The 22,365-nt window shown below is 27.5% G+C and overlaps 1 protein-coding gene across 1 annotated transcript in view; it reads left to right on the top strand.

The window, feature by feature from the left end:
* Positions 1–22,365, top strand: part of LOC113389423 (putative inorganic phosphate cotransporter) — a 60,974-nt gene that overhangs the window by 38,339 nt on the left and 270 nt on the right. The window contains exons 3-11 of the mRNA XM_026626455.1: positions 14,094–14,230; positions 15,589–15,822; positions 15,947–16,034; positions 17,946–18,172; positions 18,240–18,392; positions 19,100–19,232; positions 19,875–19,999; positions 20,916–21,035; positions 21,985–22,117. Of these exons, the coding sequence (XP_026482240.1) occupies positions 14,094–14,230; positions 15,589–15,822; positions 15,947–16,034; positions 17,946–18,172; positions 18,240–18,392; positions 19,100–19,232; positions 19,875–19,999; positions 20,916–21,035; positions 21,985–22,117 (1,350 nt within the window). The remainder of the gene's footprint in view (positions 1–14,093; positions 14,231–15,588; positions 15,823–15,946; positions 16,035–17,945; positions 18,173–18,239; positions 18,393–19,099; positions 19,233–19,874; positions 20,000–20,915; positions 21,036–21,984; positions 22,118–22,365) is intronic.

The following is a 22,365-nucleotide window of genomic DNA, read 5'->3' as shown; positions in this document are numbered from 1 at the left end:
CCATATGTTTTTTCAATTGATGTGACTCTGCAAAGGAACAATTGCAAATGTTGCATTTATAAGTGGGTGTCTCGATTGACTCCTGTTTGACTACTTCTTCTATAGTCACTTCGGAATTCATGAAATTTTCTAAACATGTTTCATCGTCCTCAGAACTCGATTCAGATTTAACAATAGCATCAGGATCGTCAGATTCATCTTCGATTTCGCGTTTAATCTCTTCTACTACATATTCTAGTGGTTCGATTTTAATTGCATGAGTCATAGACATATTTGTTTCTTCTGACATTTTTAAATATTTTTACTGCTTGTACTCACTAAATATTTACAAAAATATTCGTGTGTTAAATAATAATCTTGTTTAATCAACAATGTTTTTAAATTTGACAACTTGACTTGCCTTTGATATTTGACATTTGAAGCATAGAGTGCGCGTCTAGAAAGATGAGACATTCATCAAATCGCTTTGATCTTTAACAAGTGGCGCGCTTTTTCGAATTCATTACATGCCAACATTCAACAAATATTATTATTATGAAATATATTTTCACCTTTTGTAATTAATTTTAAAAACAAATTTAATATTTTGTTAGTCATTTCTTCTATTTATATTTAAACAACACAATTATACAAATATAGACAAATGAGGCACAACTTAAATTAATACATAATAATACATACTATATTAAATGAAATATAATTTAATAAGTTCTAAGTTTTGCTACATGAAAAAACATGAAAAACAGAATTTTTACTCAAAAGTTATTACTCAAATACTCATCAATAGAGTAAAAATCTTGCTCTTTAAAAAATGTGTTGAGTAATTAATATTTTTTATATGTAGATAACTCTATAGATTTTTAATTTTATTATGTGTAAATGTTCTTTCAAATAATTTTATTTGCATTTTAAAAATTGAATGAATACTTGAAAACTTTATCCCAAAAACCCCTAAACATAGATAAGTAAACACAAATGCCCCTAAAGTTTTTGATATTTTTTACAAAAATGGAAAATGTCGACAACCATTGTCTGAATTGATAAAAATCTTTAAAATGTCTATGTCCTCTCCTTCAGTTAATAATTCCTTAATTTTTAGTAATGTGATGTTTTATTTATTAAAGTTTTAAGAATAATTTATTTAAAACTAAATTTGTTTTTTTAAAGTGTTTGTTTTTGTCCTGGTTGATTTGCTGAATGATGACACACATAACTCTTTTTTAAATCGACGAATGGGATGCTAACTATTTTAAATATATATATATTGTAGTATTTTTACTTATGTCTGCCTTCATAGTTCTTAATAAAAGTGAAATTAATTTTAAAATTCGTAAATTAACATGAAAATGCAGTTAAATCGTTTCGTCCATTTGTAGTAATAAATTTTCAAAACAATTAAATTATTCACAAAGAACTACTTACTGACATCTAATTCTTCCGTTCACTTATATATTGCATTAATCTGTTACTCAATGATAATATAATTTTGAAACATTTTTTTATTGATTTCAATATTTGTTATAACTGTTAAATAATATAACATCTAGTAACAGAAGTGAATAGTAACATAAATATAAATAAAATAGAGTACAAATAAACAATAGTATTTTCAATAAAATGATATCCGTATTATGATGATTTAATATAAAATAAAAACAAATAATGATAATAATGAAATTGATCAATAAAATTTGTGAATATTTAAGTAATGCTAGAAAAACAATAAAGTAGAATAAAAACAATAAGTGAAAAATAATAATAAATACGTATAACAAAATAATTTTGTAACATAAAAAAAAAGAATTTAAATATTTCAGTTTTGATTTTTATTAATTGGATAAATGCTTAAAAAGTGTTTACCATAAATATTTTATAACTCCGAAGACTTCTTGGATTTTATAAACAAATTTTCCAAATTTAAAAAAGTACCATGACATATTATTTTTCATAATCTACATCATCCGTTTATCATTTTTAATTGTAACATGGCCGGTTTTATATCTGGTATTCAAAATCACAGACAAAGCATTTGTTATTATCATTCCAAAAAATATAATCGACATAATTACATATTAGATAAGCTTTGATTTACGTCAAACCGAAATTACAGCAAAAATATAAAATGAAATAATATAAAAAACGTTGATTGTAAAAACTTTCTTAGATGTTTGAAAACTAATTTTAAAGAAATGGCTCAAGGGATCGTGGTACAAAACTAATCTAACTAATAGACATATTTATTCCAATTTTGAAAACGAACTGTTCAGGACCAATCAGGATTGCAAAATTAAACTAGTAGTGCATGGCAGCCTTAAGGCCAATTGCTAAATACCGTAACGAAATGTTCGAGGAATATTAAATGTTTTCAAATACATTATTATAAATATTGTAACATTGTCTAATATTTATAAGAATTATATAAACTGAATTGCAAAGTTAAAATTATTTGTTTAAAGTATATTAGAACTTTAGTCAGAATTAAAATTAAAATCTAAATAATTTTCGATAAACAAAAAAATATTTTTTTCCAAAAGCAATTATCTTGTCAAAACAAGCAGAAAATGTTTTGAATCATTCAAATCGGATGCTTAGTTCTCTCAGAAACTTGATTTCTGTTTTCTGCACTCTTTGCTCCGTATCCCCGTAACGGCTTGACCTGCCTTTGCCAAAACTAATCAGCACACCTTCCTGTCAATAGGAATGGAATGTTTTTTGAACTATTCAAATCGGTTGATCCGTGCGCCCGAAAACGTGGATGAATATTAATATACACAAATACACACACACTACACACACGCATCCATTTCTTCTGTGTTATGCCAAAATGTTCAGAAGCCTTCAAAACGTGAAGATATGCAAAAATTGTTATTTTCTATTTGTGGTCCATTACTATAACTACCCTACGGGAAGTTATATTTCAAACCTTCCCGCCAATCATAGGTAAAAGAAGAGTATAATAAATGCTGTAACTTTTATTATTTGTATTTTATAGACAAAATATAAAAGCTTGCAAATTGTACGATAACGTTTATATTTGTTTACATAAAAAATAAATAAATAAAACTTGATCAATCGGATTTAAAATGAAGATATCAAATCGCTTTGATCATTTTTATTTCTCTATGGCTTTGATATTGAACAAGTGGCGCCCTTTTTCAAATTCTCATCTTTCTGAAAATATACTCTATGGTTCTAATGTCAAATAACAAATGAAAGTTAAGTTGAAATCTTTATCATATTGTATCATATTGTTGATTTAACTAGATTATTATCAAGGACACGGAAATTTTTGTAAATATTTAGTGAGTATAATCAGTGAAACTATTTAAAAATGTCAGAAGAAACAATTGTGCCTGTAAATGATCAGGCAATAAAAATCGAGCCACTAGAATATGTAGTAGAAGAGATTAAACGCGAAATCGAAGATGAATTAGATGATCCTGATGCTATTGTTAAATCGTGTTCTAAGGACGATGATAAGTGTTTAGAAAATTTTATGAATTCCGAAGTGACTATAGAAGAAGAAGAAGTCAAACAGGAGTCAATCGAGAGATCCACTTATGAATGTAACATTTGCAATCAACCCTTTGCAGAATCACATCAATTAAAAGAGCATATGGTCGATCACAAGCCTAGTCATAGCCAAGAACGCCCTTTCAAATGCGAAATCTGTAATAAGACTTTCAAACTATCAAAACGGTTAAAAGAACACATGATTTCACATTCTGAAGAACGACCCTTTAAATGCGATATATGTCATAAGACTTTCAAACAATTAAGTATTCTGAAAACTCACATGTCGGTACACACTGGAGCGCGCCCCCATGTTTGCAGTATATGCGATAAGACATTAGCCACATTAGGTACTTTAAAAGATCACATGCTCGTTCACAGTGGTGAACGCCCCCATGAATGCAACATATGCAATAAAACATTCACTCTCGCAAGTACTCTAAAACGTCACATGATGGTTCATTCTGGAGTATACCCTCATGCATGCAATATATGCAATAAGACATTCACAAGATTATCTTATCTGAAAAATCACATGCTGGCTCACGAAGGGGTGCGTGCCCATGAATGTAATATATGCAATAAGACATTCACACATCTAGGTAGTCTAAAAAATCACATGCTCACTCACAAAGGAGTACGCCCTTATGAATGCAGTATATGCAATAAGACATTCGTACAATTATGTACTCTGAAAATTCACTTTCTGGTGCACAAAGATGAACGGCCCTATGCGTGCAATGTATGCAATAAGACATTCAAACGAATAAATAGTATGAAAAGACATGTGCAGCTGCACAATGCAGTACCTCCCCATGAAAAGACACATGCTGATCCACTGGAGCGCCCCCATGAATGCAATGAGGGATTTACTCAATCGAACGATTTGGACGGGCACATGGAACTTCATAGTGGGAAGCTTGATGAAAATCATTGAAATATAATCATACTTATTAAAAGATTTATTTAGAACATTTAGAACATTTTTATAAATTATTTTTGTATGTAATAGATTGTATAAATAGTATAAAATATACAGTAAAAAGTGAAATTTTAATCTTTACTAAGGTATTGAAGCAATTGAATTGCTTTTCTTCAATGGACTTGATATATGGGTTTCATGTAGCTTTTAGTCAAGTTTTACTAAAAATATATTTTATTCAAGGAGTAATAAATGAGGTTGTTCTCATTCTGTTTGTTTTCTTTTCGGATAGCAGCAAAGAGGTCAAAGACAAGGAAGGCGGGACATATCAAAGTTTTTTTTATTAGTTCAAAATGACTGCATTTACAAAGGATATTGTGCTGGATATATAATTCAATCCATGAATAACGCAATTTTTGAAAGAGTTGGAGAACTTCTTTTGTTGTATTTCGAAAAATGAAATATGCGCCTAGTTTGCATTTGTCCACTCTTACCATTTTTGAAAAATATATGTCCGTTACTAAATGTGTTTGTAAAGTTTCATAAAAATCGGTCAATCTGGACGCGAGAATTTTATATTTTTTATATGTTTTCTATTTATTTAAATCTTAATATAAATTTTGTACTCATTATTTTTTTTTTATTATTTGTTATTTTCAAAAGTTATCCAAATTGATCCAAATTCAAAATTTAAAGTTAAATGTCTTAATACCAATTTTTTAAACAATCTACTTAAGAAAGTTTTATTTGTTAGTATCTCACAAGTTTTCATAACGTCTTTGGCTTTATATTGCTTTATTTTCTATTATAGTATAGTATGTATTAACCAATAAAATATATAAAATTTGAACATATTTTATAAAATAGAGTTTTAAAATTTGAAATTACTTACTAAAGATACTACATATAAAATAAAACACTTCAAAGGCGTTAGCAACTAAATTAAATATTTATGCACATAAATTATGTAAATCCTTGCCTTAGAATTAAAATTGGATGTTCAAAGACCAGGAAATTTTCTTTGTAAAATTTTAACAAAACAAATTCTAAGTCATCGACAATAGTTTCTTAAAACTGCAAAGCAGAGGATTAGTGAAAGTCTTTCTAAAATTGATAAATAAGATTTATGAATTATTCATTTTTTGTTATCTAATGCATACAATAAATTATGAAATTAATCCTTAGTTGTATTTCATATAACACATAATAACTGTTATGCAAATTAAATGATCTGATATGAAAGTATTATATATTGTAACTTTATCACAATGGAGCTTAGTATATCAAATCAAAAATGTTTTGCTTCTATATAAATTTTAGTAATATATACCGAGTAGTTTTTGATTTATAACACATTTATATTTAAGTTTTTTTTATATTGTTATCAGTTTTATTAGACTTTTTTGCAAGTTTTCTATTATAGTACGAGAGTCCACGACATCATCTCAGCTTAAAAAAATTGTATTAGTCCTAGAAATTGTTTTTTGGAATTTGGAAGCAGCGTTTTTGTTATCGAAATATTGTTTCAACAAATTCCTTCTTTTTTAACTTCTTCTAGGGTAAGTTATAATAATAGCAAAAAAATCGAAAATGAAATTTTTTGCATACTTTTACGCTTGAGAGGTTTCTGAACATTTTTGCATACCTTAGATAAAATGGATGTATGTGTGTGTATGTATGTTTAGATACAATTTTTCGTCTGAACGGATTTCGGGCGCACGGATCAACCGATTAGAATGATTCAAAAAACATTCGATTTCTATTGATAGAGAAATGTGCTGATTAGTTTTTGGCAAAGGCAGGACCAGCCGCTTTGAAGATACGGGGCATAAAGTGCCAAGAACGGTAATATAGTTTTTGAGAGAACGGAGCGCCCGATTTGAATGATTCAAAAAACATTTTGCTTGTATTACATTTTTGGAAAAGCAGGTCTAGCAGTTTCGGAGATACAGAGTGAAAAGTAAACAAAAAATGCCATTTGGCGGTCAAAAATGATCATTGGACATATTGCACATCCAATTATTAGATATTTTAAAAATCTACTAATTTTGTTACAATTTTTTTGGTTTCATTACCAAGATTTTTAATGTCTTAAAGTTCACTTTTACGGTTCAAACAAATTTCAAAATTTTCAGAAATTTTTTTTTTTCAAAATTTTCAAGAATAATATACAAAGTTTTATACTTTAAATATGAATTTTAAATTTACAGTTCAGTTTAAAAATTTATATATTTCGTATGCGTTATTGTAATCGTAAGAAATATATCCTGAGATGGATTCATTCGGCATCTCTTGTTAATGTAAACATTTTTAAGTATTTGAGCGATAACATCGCCACTGTATATTATATGGACGATAAAATATATAGTAATTATAATTATCTTTTTGAAAATATTTAAAGCAATTGTAATTAATCATTGACCAATGTTTATATAGATTATTAATTTTTTTGCTCGGGTATTTAATTTTTGTACGGGAAGTTCCAGCAATTTGCCTTAACGCGCGATGCCATGCACCACTAGTTTATTTTTGGATTTAAAAAAAAATAAAAGAAAAAGTTTTAAAATTAGGAAATGGTTTATTACCAAACGGATTCAAATTACCGTATATGAATTTAAATACTAATCAAATTCATACAGGCGTATTTAAATAATAGCCACAGCAACGCGTGGCCGGGTATGCCGGTATATATTATGTTTTATATGTATATAAATTGGGAGTTTTTTCAGATGGTGAAATATTATAATAAAATTGTTCTTGGGCGTCCATCCAATAATTAAAACTATTTTATTGAAGTAAAATGTTTTATTATCAAGCGTTTCGGGTCCTGATTTGACCCATCTTCAGGGCATATAAATAATTTGAAGAAGAAAAAAAAACACGGAAAATGTAATGCACCAATTACAATACAATTTTGAAAGCACGAATTTGAAAAAACTATCAAATTAAAATAAATATTAAATTAAAATAAAATAAATAAAAAGGTTTTAAAAAAAGAACTCTTCTCATCGTGACATATATGTTATATGTTTGGAAAAAGTTTTCCTGGAGAATGATATATATATATATATATATATATATATAAATATATTTCTAATTTAAATAATACGTATATTTATGTTCATCATTGATATAAAACATTCCATCTGTCAGTGTTGATAACATTATCACGGTCGTAATACATGCAACCAGCCAGTTTACTTGCAAAATAGTCTGTTTAATTTTGCTTTAAAATTAAAGATAAACAAAACACATTAAGTTTTAATTAAACTAATTAAAACTGCATACACACAAGTGCTAATTAACAAATTTCTTTGCAAATTTCATTCAAGTAATAGAATTTTTAGAAAGATCCGGTGTGCTAAATTTGGAGTCATTTTTATTTTTGGAGGTGGCTCATTGAATTTGTTTGGAGTTGTTTGAATAAGAGAATTGATTATTACATTTACAGTTGTGGGTGAACATATGTTGAAAATTGTGTATGTGGTGTTAGTAACTTAATAAATAATATTTTAAACTAGTTGGTATTGGTATTTTGCCTTGAGGCAAGTTTTTCCCGATATGTGTAAATATTCGATTTAATCAATAAAATAAAAATTAATTTATGAGTGGTTAAAAGTATTCCGAGTGAATTTACTACACATAATTGAAAACAAACGACCATGTTAATTCGGAGTACTTTCTAGAAGCAAATTTTTAATAATCAATAATTTTTATAATTGGACCAGTTTCCGTAGGACTTTAATGGTTTAGTATGTTCATTATTAAGACCAAGTACTATATTGTTATACCAAGTAAATCGTCTAATTTTAATTTTAGCAAACGTCAAAAAAACTACTCATTTTCTCAAACTTTAATAATTTTTTAAAATTAAACTACATGTCGTAAAGCCGTAATATTTCAGTAAGTTCTATAAGACCATGATATATATCATCAAAATTCCCAAACAATATCTATCGAACAGTTTTTGAATTTTAAAAATCGATTCAGAACTGTGGGCTGAAACGTGGACTAAAATTTTTTCACTTTTCTGCTATCTACAAAAAAATGGCTTGGCTGATCGTCGTGCAAAATTGATAAACGCTAGTCCTCATCGCGATACATCGAATGGCTCTTAAATTTTTGAAATCGGTCCAGCCGGAGAAAACATCGATTCATGACAAAAAATCTGTTCACACACACACACATACTTTTTCCAAATTTGGTCTCATTCGATTCAGAATGGCTTAAAACGTCGAGAAAACATAAAATTAGCGAATCGGATTTTTTTATGTAAACAAACTTCTCCTTCGGGAAGTTAATAATATAAAAATCGTTAAACTTAAAAAATAAATATTTACTGTAATAACAATTTGATTATCCAACTAATGATTCACTAGAGAAAGTTCTATATACATAATTGTATACACCATTATACAATTATATATGTAATGTTTTTTAGTATTTATAAATTGCATTATAAGCTTTTGTTTGAACGAGTTTTAATTAAATTATGAGTTATTTAAACAGCCGATTTAAATTCTGTTAACATATATTAAAGACATGTTGCTCTATCTTATTTTTATATTTATACCTATTTCTTTAGAAAATATATTCCCATAATTATAAAATAAAAATTCCTTAAATGAAACACCAGGCTTCACTTATTGGAGTAAACTTTAGATAATTATTTCTTTTTTTTCTCTCTTTCTTCTATTAATTGTTATTTATATTATTATCATTATTATTATTATTATTATTATTATTTTCCTTTCGATTTCTTTCGTTTGTGTTAAATTGTATCTTGATTGCTATTTTAGTAAATAAATAAATAAAAACTTGAAAAAAAGTATTAAAAAAAAAATAAAATAAAATTGAAATCAAAGTCAGATAAATTTAGTAAAGATTATTTTTATTCAATTCAATTCTATGGCTCAGTCGTAAAATAAAGAAAACAGAAAAGAATACAAAACCAACCACTGGTTCAAGGTTCGATACCCTTCTCGGTCAGCTTGATATCAAGCACCAGTTTCACAGTTTTGTATTTGCGAATATATTTCTAAAATAGAACAATTAGTGAAAATATCTTTTGGCGTACTTTATTAATATATCTCATCACTATAATGCAAAAATTTCATCAGATATAGATAATGATCAACCACTGGGTTGCAGAGATCATAAAATATATAAGTTTTGACGTCTGTTCAAATAAATTAAAAATATTAAAATAAACAATAAACAAACTTGGATTACCAACCAATGGTTCAGGGTTTGATACCCTTCTCGGCCAGCTTGATATCGAGCAGCAGTTTTACCGTTTTGTACTTGCGAATACATTTCTAAAATAGAACAATAAGTGGAATTATCTTTTGGGGAACATTGCTGCAATTTATTTTATCAGTATAATACAAAAATTTCATAAAATACACAATGGTCAACCACTGGGTTGCAGAGCTGATAAAATATATAAAGTTCTGATGGCTAAAATATTTTTTAGAAATTAAACAAAATGATTCAACACATGCTGAAAGTTTCTTGAATTATTCAAATCGGATGCTTAGGATTTCAAAAACTGCGTATTTGGTAGAAGGAAAAATATTTCTTGGAAATTAAAAAAAAAGATTCAACACAAGCTGAAAGTTGTTTGAATTATTCAAATTGCATGCTTAGTTCTTTCAAAAACTGCAATTTTTTGCACAGTTAGCTCTGTATCTTTGAAATGGCGGGACCTGTCTTTGCTAAAAACTAATCACCTCCTCTCGCAATCATTACAAATTGAATGTCTTTTAGATCATTCAAATCCGATACTCCGTTCTCTCAAAAACTTGGTTTGTATTTTCTGCCCTCTTTGCTCCGTATCTCCAAAATGGCTGGACCTGCATTTGCCAAAAACTAATCAGCACATCTCTCTATCAATAAGAATTGAATGCTTTTTGAATCATTCAAATCGGTTGATTCGCAAACGTGGACAAAAAATTGTATCCATACATACATACACACACACATCCATTTTTCTGAAGTATGCCAAAATGTTCAGAAACCTTCAAAACGTCGAGAAATGTAAAAAATTTCATTTTTGATTTTCGGTCCATTACTATATAACTACCCTACGGGAAGTTAAAAATTCAATGTTGGGAGAAAAATTATTAAGTAGTAAAATAGAAAATGAAGCCATATGCAGTTATGCTTGGAATTTTGAACAAAATTAATCTGAAATTAACAATTTAAGAATCTGAAAGGATACAAATCAATTTATACAAATATTATTAACATCATATATACTGTTATTCAGTTTTGCAGTCACCATTTAAAATTCACATTAACTAATTAACTAATTCTAATTATCTACCTACCAGCTCTCTGTCTATTACACCAAACTGTAAATCTATCCATGTATCCAATCATGTTTGCAGATATATTTTTTTTTATAAAGTTTAAAACATTCGGCAATAGAATACAAGGTCGACTATTCAGTATTAGTCATTTGCAAAACCAAATTTGTCTTTTATTTGAAATAGAATAGAATGTTTTAGTGACGTGATAAAATGCCAATATTAGAATAATTAGTAATAATGTTTTAAAAAGTATTTATTTATTTAAATTATTCATAACAATTAAAATAGATATCATAATACACGGTTAAAGTGGGGCAGTGGCTTATAGATAGTTGTAGTGATTAAAAGTATTTTAAAATAAAAATTTATTTTATTTTTTTATTATTGTGACATAAATAAGTGAAATTTTTAAACAGTTTCATTGTGATTTTATTTGTTTTTAAATATACTAAAGGGTATTTAAAAAAATAGTTTAAAATAATAATTAATTAATTCTTTCAGAGACAATTTGAAGTGAATTTCAGAAACTATAATATAAAATTATTATTGAAGTCTATAAAATTAATTATAAATTTTGTTAGTGAATTAACGTATGTTTTATTTTTATATATTTAAATTTTGTATATGAAAATTTTAAAACATGGTTTATAAAGGTTACTCGTTTCCAAACATTGATGATAATTATTTATTTTTTGTAGTATATGGCGTCATTGTTAGACAGAGAGCTAGTAATCAATATATATATATATATATATATATATATATATATATATATATAACAAAAGAATTCTGAGTGAATAGATATTAATTTAGAAATATGAACAAACAACACTCATTTTTGCACTATTTTATTAAATAATAATTTTCACAAACGTTTCGAGACTAGGTTTGTCTCATCATCAGTGTGTTATAATTTAAAATCTAAAATATGGAAATCTAAATGAGCATTATGTGTTATCCGTTACAATTTTTAATTATAATAGTTTAAAACAATTATTTATAAACGAACCGTTTCCTTTCAAAGAAAAAGAGTACTTTTGAATTTAAATGCTTTTTAAACTCAAATAATTGAAAAAAGCGTTATAAAATGTTTTTCTCGTTTTTCTTCACTTTTGAGAATTTGTTACAAAATAGTAATATATAGTTAAAATAAACTTTTTGGGAGAATTTTACAAAAATGCTGTTTTAAGGTCTATTTTGGTATAAATTAGTACCAAACACTGTCAAAAAGCTATGTATTTGCCGCCTATCCGGCGTTTTACACATAAATCCTAACCTACAAAACGCACAAACGTTAACAATTTAATCATAAGTGCAACTTTGTGATGTCTCATTGATAACACGTACGTGAAGTTAGGTTTTATGAGTGAAACCCCTGCAGCAAATTAAACTTGAATTAAATTAAAACAGCAAAGTACATAGATTTTTGACACTCATACGAATATAGACCCGTAACATATCTTTACCATAGCATTTCTATTTTATCCGAGAATTGACTCTGATTATATGTTAATAAAATTAAAATAATCCTTTTGAGAAAAAAATTTTAGGATAATTTTTAAGAGAAAATTTGGTTAATAATTTTTGTTTTAAGTGAGTACTTACATATATATTTATGATCCTTGAATCATAGAAAAAAAAACTTATTCTTTTAAATAAGTCTGCATTTTAACATACCACTAAAACTACCATATATTTTTAATATAAATTGATATGATATAAACAATTTTTATACCTGTTGAGCTTTTTTAATTTAAATGAACATTTTTTATCGATTTTTGAAGTGTCAAAATTATGATTTGATTTTGTTATAACTAGAAATTTAATTATTTATATTATCAAAAATTTATATAATTTTCAATTAGAGCCAAAATATTTATATTAAAAAATTTAAAAAGATGTGCTCCGATGTAAATAATTTCCCTTCAAATAAAATAATGAATAATATGTTTTTTATACCCAATAGGTGTCGTTTTTTAATAAATAAAAATATAATAAAATGCGGATAATATTATAAAAACATAAATAAATATTTTAAATACAAGAAGAACAAATTAATTGTGAACAAAAATGGAAAAACAGTATTTGGTGTCAAATGGAAGCCCTCGAGCTCGAGGCTATAGTACATTAGATGAAGAAAATTCGATCGAAAGTGAAAATTCGATTGAAAGTGAAAATTCTTTGCAGGATTTCGAAAAACAACGTACGTAATAATTGTTAAACTATCATACTTAACAATTATTTAATTACAATCAATATTATTTTTATGCTAATTACATTTAACTCTATTAATATTATTAATGTTGCAATAATAATTTTGTAAGAATAGTAAAGTTTAGTCAATCATTAGACACAATTTATATTGCACACATTTTTGCTGATAATTATTATTTTTATTTATGGAAAATGTTATACTTAAACATATTTATATATAGTTATTTTCTTCGATAAAATAAATAATTCAAAATTTAGTAATGATCAAAATATAGAAGTTAATAGAGTATGACTAAGGCTACATTATTAAAAAAAATGACTAAAGAAGTCTAAAAGTGTTTACTGCATGGGATAGCTATTTATTACTTTGCCAAGAATATAAATTAATGAAGATTATTATAACAATTATTTATACAAAAATATACACTTAACCCCTATACACACGACGTCAGTATTTTTTGTAACATATTTTCTGTCAAGCTTTTATAGTATGGTGAGCGTATTTAAACTAAAATATGACTCTAGCATTATATTATTATTATTTTATTTAATTATTATAAATATGAGATAACATAATAACATGGATATATCTTAATTCATATATGTTTTATGCTTGGATTCCAATAAAATAGTTTCTCTGTACACGCTCACCTAACGATAAAAACTTGACAGAAAATATGTTACAAGAAATATTGGCGTCGTGTGCTCCGGGAGTTAAATAGTTTTATAGAAATTAACGTTTACTTTGTCGAGTTTTTATCGTAATATGAGTAAAATACGACAAATTCTTATAAATTTGAGATAAGATCATCACATGGATTAATCATAATACATATATGTTACATTAAATACTGGCGCCATGTGCACCGAGCTTTATTGTAAATATACAATATGTACAAGTTTTTTACCCACGTCGAGACACTAATTTTTTTCAAACAGATGTATCACCTTCTTAATGTTGCAAATTGATACTCGTTTAGGGCGAATCTACACTTACTTTACTCTTCAATATGATTCCTAATTATAGAGTGGTAGTATTTCTCATTTCATTAGTTTCTTGCCAATCAACTTAAAATATGATTATCTGATTTGTTTTATGATGATTATTAAAATATTTTTTTTATTTTCAGGTGCAATTTTCGGCTATCGGCACCTGCAGGCCTTCCTGCTCTTTTTGTTCCTGACCGTTGCCTACATGATGAGGGTCAATATGTCCGTGGCGGTCGTCGCCATGCAAAATGCGACGGCGGTCAACCCCGATTTTGATGTAAGTGAAAAAAACAATACATTATCAGTAAAGTTCGATTTTGCAAAAATCACTAGTAATTGGTAATAGATTTATTAGAGTTATTGGCTTGATGATTTAGTAAAGAACCAATTGGTTCCAATATTGTAACAGAGTGAGTTTCCATAAAACCCTTGCACATGACGCCAGTATTTCTTGTAACATATTGTCTGTCAAGCTCTTGTAACATATTTTCTGTCAAGAAAGTGTGTATAGTAAGGCGGATCGATTTGTGTGGGTAAGAAAAAGTTACATAGGCACATTTGATTTTTGTATACTTGGGATCAAAATAAGATACTTTGCCAAAGAAACCATATTTCTAAAATGAATTCTGATCCCGTGCAATCACCCAAAGATTGGGTCAAATTTAGAAAAATCCTGTTTTGGCTCATTTAGAGCGCCTCAATAATGTCCAAATGTATGACCCCCAGTAACTTTGGAAGGCCGATCTACCCATGCCCATGGTTCACCTTTTGGGACCTTCCTTTAGAGGCCCTCCATACAAAAGTTGCATCATTTTGGGTACTTCAACATGACCAAAACCTGCGATTTATTTTTATTATAAAATTTATTTAATCATAAAATATGTAAATAAAACTATGTGAAACTCATAAACTGTTTGAAGTCTTTTTTAGTTTCAATTCTGGAAAATTTTGCACGGCTTTATAGTATCGTCGCCGTAACAGCCTCTAGCTGGCATAGAAGCGCAGAGACAAAATGCATTGGTAAAATTGAAACAAAGAAGAATTTTAATAAATTTTTTTTGTAAAAAAGTTTTTTGTGTGTGTATGAATTAATACCTGAAAAAAATATTTTTTGCTGAGTAAAATACCAAAAACGATTATTTTTTGCAATATTTGTATGCGAGACTTCTAAGCGGAAGTCTCAGGGCGTAAATCATAGGCATGGGTGAATCGGCCTTCCAAAGTTAGTTGGGGTTTGTTATACATTTGGACGCGATTTGAGCACTCTGAATGGATTAAAATGGAATTTTTCATAATTCAATCCCTATCTTGGGGTCAATGCACAAGACATCAGAATTCATTTTAGAGGTACGGTTTCTTCAGCAAAGTATCTTACTTTGATCCCTAGTATCCAAAAATTATATGTGCCTAAGCAACTTTTAAATCGACCCGCTCTTGTGTATAGTTACAAAGAGCATATAAAAAAATTACGAACAAAATATTTTGTATCACTATTAGGTCGGAAACTGACCAACCCATCTTCGTATAATCTACTTCAATTTATTTCTAAACATACAGTACCGAACATTACTAATTTTATTACTAGTAGGTACATTATACAAAGAACTGAAACAACTTAGTTTTTCATTATTTTAGGATTTCCCAGATTGGACAGAAACCCCTCGTTCCTTAATCCTGTCTTCCTTCTTCTGGGGCTACGTGGTCACACAAATACCAGCTGGTCAACTCGGTAGAAAATATGGTCCACGTGTTCTCATTCTAATATCAATGGTCGTTTGTAGTTTATTTACCATATTGACACCTATTGGGGCCAGATTGGGAGGATGGGAAACAGTGTGTGCACTGAGGGTGATTCAAGGACTGGCGCAGGTAATAAAAAAATAGATTACATACTTATGTACTTATTAGGTTGTTATAATTTGTCTTAAAACTGTAATTTAAGACAAAATGATTTATTTGTTGACTACTTGTAAATAGGAGTATTGGTTTTCAGGGTTTCTTCTTCCCGTCTTGTCATGCACTTTTGGCTCAATGGGCACCACCTGCAGAACGTGGACGATTGGCAACCTATGCTTATGGTGGTAAGTTGGTAAAAAAATAAAAAATTTCTTTTATTAATTATTGAACGATTTTGCCTTTAGAATATAGGATAGAATATATATTTAAAGTTTCCAATTAATTTATTATGAAAGAAATATATTATTGTTTTTGCTAATTTTCTATAGGTTGTCAACTAGTCCTTTTCACCCTATAATCAAAACTTTTTTTTTGTAATAGATTTATTTAGTAATCAGAAAAATTACAATATTTCTATAAGCTAAAGTGAGTGTTAAAATAAGATAGGATTCACTTTAGAAAATGTGCTAAACGTCATAAGTATTGGATAATGATCAGAAGAATAATCGTAACTAGATTCAATATTAAGATTTTAATGATCAATGCCTCTCACTATAAAAATATCTAAAAGGTCTGGATCTTTAGTAGGGTCAGAAGGCCAATATGTTGGACTACAAGTTGGAATAAAGTAGAGGTTATTTTGCCCTATGCCTGCATGAAGTATCTTACCTTTGGCTGTAGTCCATCTGGAATCCTAGGCAAAATGTTTAAAATTAAAGTCTTCATCAATGATTTTTATCTCGTGATAACAAATTTAAAGCGTGTCTGGTCTGGTTACTCATTATTTGCCTTCTACTTTAAAATAGCATCGTACAAATACAATTGATTATGTACTTGTTAACTTCACGAAGTTTATATTTTTATCAAAAAATCCGATTCGCTAATTTTATGTTTTCTCGACGTTTCAAAATCGACGTAAATCAACATTTTCTCAAAAATGGCTGGACCGATTTCAAAAATTTGAAAGCCATTCGATGCATCTCGATGAGGACTATCGTTTCTCTGTTTTGTCCGACGATCGGCCGAACTGTTTCTTTGAAAATCGCAGAGAAGGAAAAAAAATTCGTCCACGTTCTAGCCCGCAAGTCTGAACCGATTTTGAAAATTCAAAAATTGTTCGAAAGATATTGGATGGGAATCGATCTGATTAGTATTTGCTAAAAATCTGGGCTGGGCTCGGCTAGGCTGTTTTCTTGTAATAAAGTGTTAAATAATTTTTTTTCGACGATTTTCATGATTTTTTTGTGATGTTAGATACCATAGTTTTCTAGATCATACTAAAATATTACGGCTTTAAATTTTTTTGGCGTTTGGCAAAATTAGAACTTTCATCGATGTTTGTTCAGAAAAGCCTGAACCGATTTCAAAAATTTAAAAGACAATCGCTGTATTTTGTTGTGGATTATCTTTTCTTAGTTTTGTTCAGCGATCGGCCGAGCCGTTTCTTTGTCGTTTGGAAAAAAGTGTTCTACTTTTCGTCTACATTTAAGTTGATACTACCGAATCGATTTTAAAAAATCAAAAACTGTTCGAAAGATATTAGTAGGAAATGATAGTGATTAGTTCTAGGTGAAAACCTACCCAGCCGTTTTCTTGTAATTAACTGTTGAAAAACAAATTTAAGCCGATTTTTATGGAACTTGTTTTGGCGATATATATCATGGTCTTATAGAACTTACTTAATATTATGGCTTTACGACAAGTAGTAATTTTGAAACTTCATCAAAGTTTTTAAAAATTAGTAGTTTTTTTGACGTTTGTTAAAATTAAAATTAGACGTTTCACTTGGTATAAAGTTAGAGTACTTGGTCTTAATAAACATACTAAATCATTGAAGTCTTACGAAAACTGGTTCAATTAAAAAATTTTTAATTAACGTGTTCGTTCATTTTCAATTATGTGTAATAAATCCACTCGGAGAACTGTTAATAACTCATAAATTAATTTATTTTTTGTTGATTAAGTCGATTAATTACACATATCGAGAAGTTCATGTAACTTGCCTCAAGGCAAAATACCAATACCAACTAATTTTTTTATTGCTTAAGCAATATTTTTGATCTTAGAACACATATCAATTTTTCTGTTATCCCCAGGTTCTCAGTTTGGAACGGTATTAGCAATGCCTCTCTCAGGTCTCTTGGCAAATAGTTCTTTAGGATGGCCCTCAATCTTTTACGTAATTGGAGGATTGGGCATTCTTTGGTCGGTGCTCTGGTTCTTCCTAGGTGCCAACGCTCCAGCAGTCTGCAAGAAGATTTCCGAAGAAGAAAAGGCTTATATCCAAAGTTCTCTTGGACAAACTCTGGGAGACAATGATAAGGTAATAAATTTTAATATTGAGCAGTTATTTTTTACTAGTTTTGTAGTACTATATTATATTTTTTTAGGAAAAGATGCCCACTCCATGGGGTAAGATCTGGGGAAGTTTGCCCATGTGGTCTTTGCTGGTTGCCCATTGTGGACACAATTGGGGATTCTGGACTTTGCTCACAGAAATGCCCACGTACATGAATGATATTTTACTATTCGACTTAAAATCGGTAATTTTTATGATATTAATTTTAACACGATTTTTTAACTAAATTATCTAATGGTCCATATGCAAATTTTTCTTATATCGTGGCAATTAACAAGTTAAGTATAAATAAATATATATTTAAAAGTCTTCTACAAGCAAAAATAACTTTCAATAATAATTATATACACAGTCCAAAAAAATTAAATTACAGTAACAAGTTAATATTAAATTGGTCTTGAATTTCTGAATATTTTTTTTAGAGAAATTTAAATCTGAAAGAAAAATGTCAATGATAATCTAAGTTTATTTTGTGAATACAGGGTGTCCCAGTACTCAACGTCAAGCCGAAACTAAATTTTGCAATTGCATTTTAAAAAGTCCATAATATTCAAAGTACTTCAGATATTTTTTCAAAATAGTTACTATTAACCCGTTTCGGATTTACGTTGAGTTCTGGGGCACTATGTTAAAAAGCATGTTGCAAAAAAACATTATTTGTGCAATTATTGTAGATAATGCAGTTTGAAAAAAGATTTTTTCTTACAAGTTATCAATTTTAATTTCACTCTAATATTATAAATATATGTAGGTAATGCATTAATTGACATAGTTTTTTTTCCTTTTGATTCAGATGACTGTTTCTGGTTTTGTCAAACACTTTATACCATGTGATAAAACTAAATTATTCCGTTATCGATTTTATTAAAAAAACATTGTATTTTTCAACAGAATTCCTTGCTGTCAGCTCTTCCATATCTGATGATGTTCATTTTAGGATTAGTCTTCAGTTCTATTTCTGATCTGGTAATCAAGAGACAAATATTAAAAATTGGAACAGCCAGAAAATTATTTAATACAATTGGTAAGAAAATAATAGTTTATTATAATAATTAACATAATGGATTATTTATTTACAGCAGTAACAGTAATATATTAATAACAACAAAGAAAATAAGACACAGTTTTTAATATAAATTAATACAACATGAATTCAATTTTATTACAATTATGAAAATTCCATAAGATTTGTATATAGTTTATTGAGAAATTTATTTTCATGTATGAATAATATCTTATAATACTGTTGAGAAAATTTATATTTATAGTATAATTTACATGTTTTTAAAATCATGTGAAAAATTCATCCACTAAAACAATTTTAAATATGTTACTTTAAAATTGAAACATTACATTCATCAAAGACTGTAACAACAAACATTAATTTTGACACTTAGTGAGTAGGTTTAAATATATAGAGACCAGAATTGTCACTGACTTCAATTCTGAATGAGATTTGTTGATAAAATCAATATAAACATAATTAGTATATCTATTAGAGTTGAGTTGAAATGAAATCTAGTATCAAATGCATAATTTTTGTTCTACTTCCTAATTCATTTTTTACTAACTACTACTTTTTAATTTATTTATATATTTTATCTTCATATAATGTTATATGTTATAATTTTTAAATTTATATTATATTTTTATTTAATTTTTTAAGGTTTATGGACACCAGCTGTATTGTTAATTGGAGTGGGTTATGTCCCTCAAGATCAGTCCGGAGTCGCTGTTGCTCTTCTTACTGCAGCAGTCGGAATCAACTCCGGAATTTATTCCGGATTCCAGGTAAAATCTATAATTACTTTCACATATAAACCAGATTTGTACCTAAATTTAAGGAGCAAACGTCGTTACAACGAACATTTGATATATGATTTTTTTGTTATGTTCCGAACTAAAGTTAACAGTTTCGAATACATAGTTTGTTTTTAAGATATAAACACCAGAACATTTCGCCATGTTTGATGAATTTTTATGATTATAAGTCGATTGTAGCTCAGTGTATGTATAAAATATTTGCATTCTAACAAAATAATCTGAAAAGGTTAAGAAAAGTTCCGCGATACTTATTCGGAATTGTCCTAATTCAAAAACTGCATATTTCTATATATTATTGTGCAACTTTATTGAAACAAAAATAATAAAATTTATGAGGAAGTAGAATAAGAAATAGATAAATTCATGGATAACTTAAAATGTGATGATAATAAGAAATATTTCCTTACAATTACTATTTAAAATGACCAAAAGATGAAACATTTTGGCTTATTGACAGTTTTTTTTTAATTTCATTATTATTATATTTTACTACATTTAAATTAAGTATTATTCTTTAATATTGTGAAAATTATTATTTATCCAGTTAGGTGAAAAAATATTTTGTTTCTGAATTGAAGTGCAAAACCTATATGTTTAAGCAAATAGTGGTCATTTAATATTCTTCAAAAATTATTTATTTTTCTACTTTATAATATATTCTGACAATTCACGTATATTTGACTCTGGAAACTACATAAACCGTGTTTACATTAAATATACAATATTAAGTTTGATCCTTATAAAAATATCATCAAAATTTAGCTATTCTCAAATTTTTGGCTCTGAATATCATATAAGTGTAGCTTATTATTATATGAAATAATGGTATGATATTAAATAATTTTATATTTAAATTAACAGTAAAATTTCTATTTTTTCTTAGGTGAATCATATTGATTTGTCGCCCAATCACGCTGGTACGATGATGGGCATCACAAATGGGGCTGCAAATATTATTTCCATTATTGCCCCCTTAATTGTTGGCCAAATTGCCACAGACGGAGTGAGTAGTAATTTAATTATAATTATTATAGTTTAAACATTTTTATTATTTTTTTAACTACAATATTTGTTGAAACTGCTAAATAATATAACATCTAGCGATTTTTTGTAATTTTTCCCATTTATTTCTACAATCTAACTATATTTCTATAATTCAAAAAATGCTAAAAAAAATCCCTTAACAAAGTTCAGAAAGATTTATCAAAATCCGAATAATCGTTTAGGAGGAGTATCTGTACTTGATACATCATTACAGAAGAATTTTATATATAAGATGAATAATAATAGTAATTTAAAAAAAATATGAAAGTATTAACTATTTTCGGGGGTTTTGGGAATGATTTTTTTTATATTTTTATTTATTATTTTGTCAAATAATACAAAACTGTTAGCATAGGTAATAAAAAGAACAATTAAATAAAGTATACAATATACATAATAAGTAACAAAAATTAAAAAACTAAAGGAAAATAATAAAATGAGGTAAAAAATAAAAATATAAATTAAAAAATATGAATAGCATGAATATCAAATTTCTATCAGTTCTTAAAATACAGAAAATTTTATCATACAGAATAACTTGTTTTATAAACTAAACCATTGATGTAAAATGTGCAGCATGTTATCCAGGAGTAATTATTATAAAAATTTAGTAATAGATTTAGTAATTTATTTAGATTTTAGATTTAGTAATTAATTCGTGTATATTTTCATATATTCCGGAAACTAACAATATAAATTACTAATAATCTGAGAATTTTTTTACATTTTATTAATTAAATAATAAATACAAATGTTAATAAATCCTAAGCACATTTGCTTCTGATATATAAATTATTAACCATTTCTACTTGCAAACTGCAAAAATAATAAGTGGAAAGGGTTAATATTTAATTTTTTTAGTTAGTTCATTATTCATAAAATATTAATATATTTTTTTATCTTTTTAGCATTCCATTGAGCAGTGGCGTACGGTGTTTTTCATATCTTCCGGCATTTATTTTGTTGGAAATTTGTTCTTTTTACTTTTCGGTTCTGCAGAATTGCAACCGTGGAATGAACCGGAACAAAAAAGAGACTCAGGTGAATTATATATATATATATATATATATATATTTATATATATAAAACATTTACATAATCTCTCGTCATAATAACTAACAATCCTCATCAAAAATAATCAAAAAGTTTAGTTACATAAAAGATAGTTAAAACATCAGAAAACCTTTCATACAATCCTGAAGAACTAAATTCGAATACATAATTCCATAAACGTGTTTGTAAGTAAATACCCAAATATATTTAATTTATTTTGTTCATGTATTTATTTG

This window comes from Ctenocephalides felis, unplaced genomic scaffold, assembly GCF_003426905.1.
Source record: "Ctenocephalides felis isolate EL2017-DRISC unplaced genomic scaffold, ASM342690v1 CF-g0.4_SCAFFOLD_03573, whole genome shotgun sequence".
Taxonomy (NCBI): domain Eukaryota; kingdom Metazoa; phylum Arthropoda; class Insecta; order Siphonaptera; family Pulicidae; genus Ctenocephalides; species Ctenocephalides felis.
Note: the sequence above shows the minus strand (reverse complement) of the source record. Positions and strands in the feature narration are given on the sequence as shown.